General features: G+C 42.9%; 1 protein-coding gene across 1 annotated transcript; it reads left to right on the plus strand.

The window, feature by feature from the left end:
* Positions 1-5,699: 5,699 nt before the first annotated feature.
* LOC110679386 (exosome complex component rrp45) lies at positions 5,700-7,360 on the plus strand. Its single transcript, XM_021853869.1, has 2 exons — positions 5,700-6,001; positions 6,058-7,360. Exons 1-2 carry the CDS (start codon positions 5,936-5,938, stop codon positions 7,315-7,317), a joined length of 1,326 nt encoding a protein of 441 aa, XP_021709561.1. The 5' UTR covers positions 5,700-5,935; the 3' UTR covers positions 7,318-7,360.
* Positions 7,361-9,354: the final 1,994 nt, after the last annotated feature.

Genomic DNA, 9,354 nt, shown 5'->3' on the forward strand with positions numbered 1-9,354 from the left:
CTACGAAGCGCATTTCAAATAGATTTGAAACAGGGCTGCTGTGGTGTCACGATCATGTGGAATTCCCCAATAGTCTTCCCATGGCCTTGCGTCGTCTGGAATGCTTCGAGAGGAGAATGAAGAGCGATCATGAGCTACAAGCAAGCGTACATCAGCAAATCAGTGAGTATTTGGATAGCAACTATATTCATGAGGTGACGAGGGATGAGATAGAGACTACAGACCCCCAAAAAGTGTGGCACCTACCATTAGGCGCCGTAAGAAATCCGAAAAAGCCGGGAAAAATAAGACTCGTTTGGGATGCTGCGGCGAAAGTTGGAGGAGTTTCATTGAACACCATGCTCCTTAAAGGACCAGACATGCTGACCCCTCTTGCCTCGGTGCTGTGCAAATTCCGTGAACGGCCGATAGCAGTTTGCGGAGATCTGAAACAAATGTTCCATCAGTTCAGGATACGCCAACAAGATGCACACAGTCAGCGGTTCCTCTACCGGGAAAATCCGACTCAACCTGTCAAGACCTTTGTGATGGACGTTGGTACCTTCGGTGCAACATGCTCCCCATGTCAGGCGCAGTTCATCAAGAACCGAAATGCGAAGGAGCACGAATTAGAATTCCCGAAAGCTGCGATGGCCATCCAGGAAAAACACTATGTCGATGATTATCTCGATAGTTTCGACACGGAAGAGGAGGCTATAAATGTTGCGCTTGAAGTGAAAGAGGTTCATGCTCGTGGAGGATTTAGCATTAGAAACTGGCATTCCAACTCAGATGCCCTTTTACAACGGGTCGGGGAACCCAAGGCACAATCAAAAGCCATCACCATAGATTCAGAAGCGGAACGTGTTTTGGGTCTTCTATGGCTACCACAGGAAGATGTCATTACCTTCGTTACCGACCATCAGTTAGATGGTATTCTGCCGACCAAGCGCAACATCTTGCGCTGTGTTATGAGCCTTTTCGATTCTCAAGGTATCTTATCACACATCACGATTCAGGGACGGATGATCATCGAGGTCGAAGAGTCTGTTCGCATGCGTTGGCTCCGTTGGATAGAACTGTTCAAAAAGGTCGGCCAAATGAAACTTCACAGAGCATACTTCCCTGGATTCACATCTACTGAAGTCGCTTCGGTAGAACTGCATGTCTTCACGGATGCAAGTGAGGAAGCTTACGCATGTGCTTCCTACTTTCGGGCAGCGATAATGGGAAAGGTATATGTTACGCTTGTGATGGCCAAAGCAAAAGTTGCACCGTTGAAGGCTTTATCTATTCCACGTCTTGAACTGATGGCGGCGTTATTGGGAGCAAGGCTATCCAAAACAATTAAGGAGTATCACACGTTTCCAATATGCCGCCGAGTGTTATAGACCGACTCAAAAACAACCCTTGCCTGGGTGCAGTCACAACACCGTCGTTATCGACAATTTGTGGCATTTCGAGTAGGAGAAATCCTGGGCAAGACCGAAGCAAACGAGTGGAGATATGTTCCTACGCAACACAACCCTGCCGACGATGCAACTAAGTGGGGAAAGGGACCCTCTACAAATGTTTTGTCACGCTGGTTTCGTGGGCCAGACTTTCTCTACAGATCGGAAGTCGAGTGGCCAGAGCAAAGCACAACGCAGTCGTTGGAGACAAATGAAGAGTTGCGACCCTGCATGGTACACCTACAGAAATCAGTAGAGGATATTTACCGGATCGGGAACTTTTCCAAGTACGAACGACTTCTGAGAGTAGCTGCATACGTTGGTCGCTACATAAATAACTGTTATCGTCGATGCAAAAAGAAGGCTCTAGTAACGGGGCACTTAAAGCAGGAGGAACTGCAGATTGCAGAGCAAAGCCTGTGGCGTACGGTACAGGCATCCGCATACCCAGATGAAGTAGCCGTGTTACAACAGGGAAATGTGAATCCGAAGAAAGACATCGAGAGAACTAGTCCCGTCTATAAATTGTCACCGTTCTTGGATGAGCATGGTGTGATGCGGGTTGACAGTCGTATAGGAGCGATTCCCTACGTGACATACGACTTCAAATTCCCGATCATCTTGCCTCGGCACCATCATCTCACTAAGCTGATCGTTAACTGGTATCACCGCCGGTATCTGCACGCCAACCACGCTACGGTGCATAACGAAGTTCGACAACGGTTCCACGTCTCCAGTCTCCGTACAGTAATACGCCAGATTACAAGAGAATGTCAAACTTGCAAGATCACCAAAGCGGTACCAGTTACACAAAAAATGGCTCCTCTCCCCGAATCACGCCTAGCGGCCATGACGAGACCATTTTCCTATGTTGGACTTGATTATTTTGGACCCATTCAAGTTCAAATTGGACGCAGTTGCGTAAAACCACAGACAAACAGACGTCACACTCTCACCATTGTCCATCGACCACCTTTTTAACGGTTGATTCGAAAATATGGTAGGTGGCCAATCCGCCACCCGCAGCGCTCGCATCGTTGTTGTTCGAGTTTGACGTTTACACACTACCGCCATCTGTTGGCCCGTCGGCCAGACACACCGATTTTAGCATTGGGCGCACATGTCCCCGTGACTATGATTCTGATCGAGATTTGCTCTAAGTGTTACGTCTGTTTGTCTGTGGTAAAACGTTGGGTCGCTTTGTTCACGTGCCTTACGGTGAGAGCAGTACACCTGGAAATCGTCCATTTCCTATCTACGGAATCTTGTAAAATGGCTGTTCGTCGTTTTGTGGCACGTCGGGGATCACCCACCGAAATCCACTCCGATAATGGGACTAATTTTCAAGGGGCTAGTCGAGAGCTGATAGAGGAAATCAAAACGATCGATCGAAATTTGGCCGAAACATTTACGAATTCGACCACGAAATGGATCTTCAACCCACCATCGGCACCACACTTTGGTGGATCATGGGAGCGTCTAGTGAAGTCCGTCAAAACGGCGCTTAGCACGTTGTGCAGTGATCGGAACCCTGACGACGAAACGCTGATGACAGTCATAGCGGAAGCTGAATCGATAGTAAATTCCAGGCCGCTCACAACCGTCCCACTAGAACACGACGAATAAGAAGCCTTGACTCCAAACCATTTTATTCTTCTAAGTTCAAGTGGGGTCAATCAGCCTCCGAGGTCACTGATGGAGCATGCGAAGGTTACTCGAACGAATTGGAATATGGCCCGACAACTTGTGGATCAGTTTTGGCGACGTTGGATCGGCGAGTACCTGCCTACAATTGCCATCAGGACCAAATGGTTTCGAGAGGCGGAGAATATTAAGGAGAATGATCTGGTGTTGATCGTTAACGAGGGAAAGCGTAATGGCTGGATGAGGGGTCGGATATCGTCAGTGATTCCTGGAAAAGATGGTAGGATTCGTCAAGCAGTGGTGAAGACTACAGAGGGTATGCTCCGGCGCCCAGTATCCAAATTAGCAGTGCTTCAGGTGCAAGGCGAACCTAAGACCACGTCAGTAGTAGCTCAGGAGGAACGCTACGGGTCGGGGAATGTTGCCAATCCTGGCAGCACTGCTAGAAAAAGGTTCCACGAGACAGCATATGAACCTCAACAGAACTGTCATGAGATACGTGAAAGAGGAGAGCGCAAAACTTCATCAAGCGTAGATCACAATTGAAAGTCGTCATAAAGAGTTGTTAGACAAACATCGTGAATTTGACAAATATATAGTTATTGAATTTGCTTTACTAAATCGAAAGAATCGAGTCTATTTCCCAGTTGAATTTAGTTATTGTTCAGTAAGTGCAATCTGATTAAGTTTCGCAATACGAACTAAATTTGATTTGTTTAGGTTTAGGATTTCCACATCTCGGTAGTGTAACCTCCAATTCCGGCTGAGGCTGAGTTGGTAATTTGAAAGCATTGTAAGTTGTTCGATTTGTTATACAATTACTAGTGAACTTATTAGGTTTACGATTATTAGGTCAGGTTTCACCAATAACGCTTGAGCCCTAACCGGAACTGGCCATATTTGTTGGATTTACGCTGTAACATAAAGAAGGGCGACCAAATTGTAAGTTTATTGGATTCTAAACATGAATATCTACTTAATAAATCAATCTCTAGCTTTAAGATTTACGTCACAACTGAACTCAGTGCGTTTTCTGTAAAGAGGTCCGAATTCGAAAACCAACAAAATTAAATTATTCTCTTCGATCAAAAAACGAGCTCACCATTAACAGAAAAAAATATAATGTTTCCCATGGCGTCAACAGATTTAAATTCCATTTACGCCTTTCAGAGATATCGACATTTGAAAACAACATATATATCAAGAAAATCTCAGATAACTCTGCAACCCTAAGAGATAGAACAGTAGGGTGTTTTATGTATTTTGGACAGAGCGTTACGCGTATATAATTTGGCCACCTCCATTTGATTTTGCCGTAAATGGTCAAATTATATACGCGTAACGGTCTGTCCAAATTACTTTGATCACCCGAATTTCTTCGGTTGCAAAATCAAAAGTCAAGCGTGTGCTTGAATAAGGGCGTAAGTCGCATGATCGATTTCTCTTCATCGATCCTCTCTTCTGCGAATAAAGGTGACAAGATGCAAGTTAGTCAGCATTTTTTCAGCTCCAGACGCAAGATTGCATCGCTGCCAAGCGGTCTGAAGTGAAGAAATGCTTACAATCTCGCATCCTGTCACTTTTATTCACAGAAGAGAGGATCGATGAAGAGAAATCGATCATGCGACTTACGCCCTTATTCCAGCACACGCTTGAAGTGCTAAAAGTGCTCTGAAAAAAGTTTTTGTGAGAAATTATGGCATAAAAAGTTATCGAGAAAAATCTGATTTTTCAGGACCACCTTAGGGCCCATTCACAAATTTCATAACGTTTTAGGGGGGGGGGTGGGTGTCCGAACGTTGTTACGGCTCATACAAAAATTATAGAGTATCAATACAAAAAGCGTCACGAGGGGGTGGGTGGGTGTCCAAAATGGCCAATTTAAGCGTTATGAAATATATGAAGTTAAGGGCTTGAACTTATTTGATGTTGATGTTGTTGTTGTTGTGATGATGTTACCAGGTTTCCACACCAAAATACATTTCAGGAACTTCAGGACACACCACACGGAGAAATCAGAATTCCCAAAATTTAAGTTCTTTTTACTCAAATTTGGGTAAACTGCATTTAGTTTTTACCCACGGTTGGGTTGTTTTGCCTCTCTCGCAACAGAAATGTTGTCAAAAACAGAGAGAGACGCACCGACCCAGCGTCGAAGTTCAATGGAATAAGCCAAATTTGGGTTCTTTCGAGTTTACCTCACGTTAAGTTGTTTTAACCCATCACGGAGACTTCGAAAGCTAACGCTGGGTAGATTTTTTTTGCACTGAGTTGTTTGTTTTGCCGCTGTTAAATGGAAACAACCTAATGATAGGTATATATCAGTTAACCCCATTTTGGGTTATCCCACGGAAGAGCCGAATTGCGTCAAAAGAAGTCAAAGTTGGGTTGATTTGCGGCTCCGTGCACCCTGCGAACCAAAATTTGGATATAATTTTGGCACAGTGTAAAGTAGGTGTAATGAGCACGCGGTGTAATATGCGCCACCCCACCCGGTCTTGTCAAACGTCAACACGTGCGGTTTGAATGAAATCTCGCTCAATATATGAAGAGGGCTAGCAATCTGGCACGTCGTGTATGACAAAAATGAAATATGATTGATTGTTCACTGGTTGATTATCTATTTTCTACAGAAAATGATCAGTGTTTTAAGATTTACTCATAAACTAGGGTTTTGCAAATGTAATTTGATTTATTTGGTGTACAAATGTGGTATCGGAATTATAAAAGTCACGCCTGTTACTATACTGTTAGGTCCACATAAAAAAGTAGACGAGAAATGCGATAAGTGTAAATAAAACACCTCGAGTGAATCGTTTTGAATCAATATTAAAGGAAAATTATTCTGATTTATCGACAAAATGAAAGAACGTTTAGTATCAAATAATGAGAAAAGCTTCGTTCAAAAGGCGGTGCTTGAATCTACGGTAAGAATTTTACGAAAAGTATTAAAAATAATACAAAAATACACATTTGCTTTCAGCGAGTGGACGGTCGATCTCTGGACGAATTCCGCAAATTACGCATCAACTTCGGAACGGAATGGGGCAGCGTTCACGTTTCGCTGGGAGAAACACGGGTGCTAGCGCAGGTAAGCTGCGAAGTGGTCACTCCCAGAGCCACCCGGCCGAACGAAGGGACATTATTCATCAACGTTGAACTGGGCCCTATGGCAGCACCCCATTTCGAATCCGGGCGTCAATCGGATGCCAGTGTGCAATTGAACCGAATCCTGGAACGAGCCATTAAAGATTCCGGTTGCGTGGATCTGGAATCCCTTTGCTTGGTAGCGGATGAGAAGGTCTGGAATCTGCGCGTTGATATCAATGTATTGAACCATGAGGGTAATGTAATTGACTGCGCTTCCATCGCTGCCTTGACCGCTTTGGCGCATTTCAAACGACCGGATGTAAGTCTCAATGGCGAGGAGGTCATTATTCACACCATCTACGAACGGGACCCCCTTCCTATAGGAATCAATCATTTTCCCATGTGTGTGAGCTATGCAATTTTCAACAACGGCAAGCTGGCCATTGCTGATCCAACTTATCTGGAAGAACGAGTTGCCGAAGCTAAAATCGTGTTCGGTATGAATTCCTATGGAGAATTGTGTGGCTTGCATTTGGGAGGAGTCACTCTGACCAGTTCGGATTTACTGCTCCGGACAGCTACCAAAGCTGCTAAACGGGCACGAACCATTGTCCAAAAAATTAAGGATGTAGTTCAAGAAGATGCTAGCAAACGGAAGAAGAATATTCCTATAGGCTTTAGCGAATGTATTCGCCTTAATGACATTACAGCGTTGGCGCAAGATCGATTGCATATTCGATTGAAGCGATTCAAGTTGGATAAGAACAGTCCTGCCGAAGAGTCCGAAGACGAGAATGAGGAAGAAGAACACGACGAAAATGAGAATCAGAAAACTGACGAAGCGGCTGAAACTCCCGAAGAAGAAGAAGAAGAAGAAGCAGAAAACGAACCAATGGATACGGAAGAAACCGTTGTATCGATTGCAGAAGATTCTGCTGTCCTGATGCCGAAAGCTGCCAATGCCAACGACCAGTGGATTCCAGAAGACTCCGAAGAGATGAAAACCCCAGAGGAGAGAAAGTCCGCCAAAAAGAAGAAAAATAAGAAGAAGAAAAAGTCCAAAGAAGCCATGGCCCGGATGAACGATGTGGAAGTTTCGAGCAGTAGCGAGGAAGAGACAGTCATGATTACTTCCGATGATATCAATCGATAGTTCAAAGCGATCAATGAAATAAAGAATCGATTCATTTATTTTATATATTTATTTATTTCATATGAGAACCTTTCAGTAATGGTTGAAAATAAATAAGCTTAAAAAAAAATTAGTAATTAGTTGAATCTGTAGTACAGGGCTGGTAGAAGGTCTCTTGTAAGAAAATTGGTAACTGGGGCTGTCCATTTATTACGTAAGGCAATTTTTGGGATTTTTCAACCCCCCATCCCAAGTAACAATTTCAGTGCTTTTTTATCCTAGATGTTATTTATTGAGGGTTTATTAGAGATGTAATCATGCCTTACAGATTTAATGAAGCATTGCAAAGTGCCAAACGTGCTTTTCGGTAAAACCCACTTTAAAATGCTTTGTAGATATCTATAAGAGCTCCCGTTAAAACTTATTTGCTGGCCACATTTGTTGATAATGAAATGTAATTTGAAGAAGCTGTGTAGTGTCTTTTAAAACCTATACTTAAAACCTCATTTTGCGTGTCTTATCAAGGCATAGGTAAAACTTCTAAGACTGCACTAAGTCATGTTAAAGTCTTCTTAAATCTAAACTGTCTGATGCATGTTATTGGAATGCAGTCTGCGATAATGTTGGTAATGATAATCATGTAGTGAATTATGAGTTAATCAGAACACAAACATAGAAATGACAAACATTCCTCTCGTAGAATTATCAGACTGCCGTATAAAGCATATTTTTCTAATGCTTGCCTGAACTTCCCGTTCTAGTGGGATAATTATGCTGCACACAACAACTGAGTTACGCGAAAAAAACTTTCATTTTTTAGGCACTTATTGTTTGTTAATGTTTCTGAACTACGTGTTCTCTGATTGACGGTTGCGCAAAAAGAGAGAGAAATACGACATTATCATCGCCTACTAGATCACATTACCTAGTTTCGGCCTGGGAGGGAGAAACCAATACAAAATTTCTGTACGTCATAGTGAGCCGAGATTCCGCTGTCACGAACTGTCACTGTGAGCCCAGATCTTCAAGAATGGACAAACATGGAAAAAGCGCGTAATTGATCAAAACATATTTTTGCATTTCAACAGAGTTGACAACAATCGGTTGAAAATGAATTCCTGCACACCCAAAAGCAATGTCATGATAGCACCTTTCAACTGATTGAATATAAAGCATTGAAAAACGCATCGTTTTACTTTTTCCAATGAAAATTAATATTTATTGCATAGAAAGCTGTGGCCCTTTTTCCTTTTTCCATGTTTGTCAGGAAAGATCGAAAGTACACAACAAAAGAAAACTAGCGGTTTTCCCCAAGCTTGCCTTGATTGTTGTTGGCAAGCTGGAGTTAACTTGCAGTTCAAACAAACGTTGTTCTATATTTCGTGTGTAGTATCGGTGCCTCCCTCCCAGGTTTCGGCTAGTTAGTAGATATGTAATTCATAGAGTGCCAATGTCGCGAGTGTTTATGTTATACTCTGAGACGAGATCATTTATTTGTGTTTGAGTTAAGGCGAAGTAGGCCGTCATTGAAATTTGTACGTGTCGTTGATGACTGTTGCTAATTAATCTCACGATTTCGAATCAAAGAAAATCAGTTGGTTCTGCACTGACACAGCCGAAAAAGTATCAACATACTCTATGTATGTTAGCGCGTACAGTGATACTTTTTCAAGTCAATATAAACTATCAAGACTGAGTTTTATTACTTTGAAATCATGCCGAAAATTCGTCGTTGTTGCCAAAACGAATGACGGGCTACCTAGCCTTAAGATCGTGAAGCGGTCAATCCTCAACATGCTCCCCCTAGCCTGGGAGGGAGGCACAGATACTACACACGAAATGTTGAACAACACTTTTCCAAATTGCAAGATAACTTCCGCTCACCAACAACAATCAAGGCAGGCTTGGGAAAAATCGCTAGTTTTCTTTTGATGTGTATCTGCGATCTTTCTGGACAAACTTGGAAAAAGGGTCATAGTTTTATGTGCATTTAATTTTGATTTTGATTAGAAAAGAGTAAAAAGATGCGTGTTTCAGTACTTCATATTCGATCAAATT

This window comes from Aedes aegypti, chromosome 1, assembly GCF_002204515.2.
Source record: "Aedes aegypti strain LVP_AGWG chromosome 1, AaegL5.0 Primary Assembly, whole genome shotgun sequence".
Classification (NCBI taxonomy): Eukaryota; Metazoa; Arthropoda; class Insecta; order Diptera; family Culicidae; genus Aedes; species Aedes aegypti.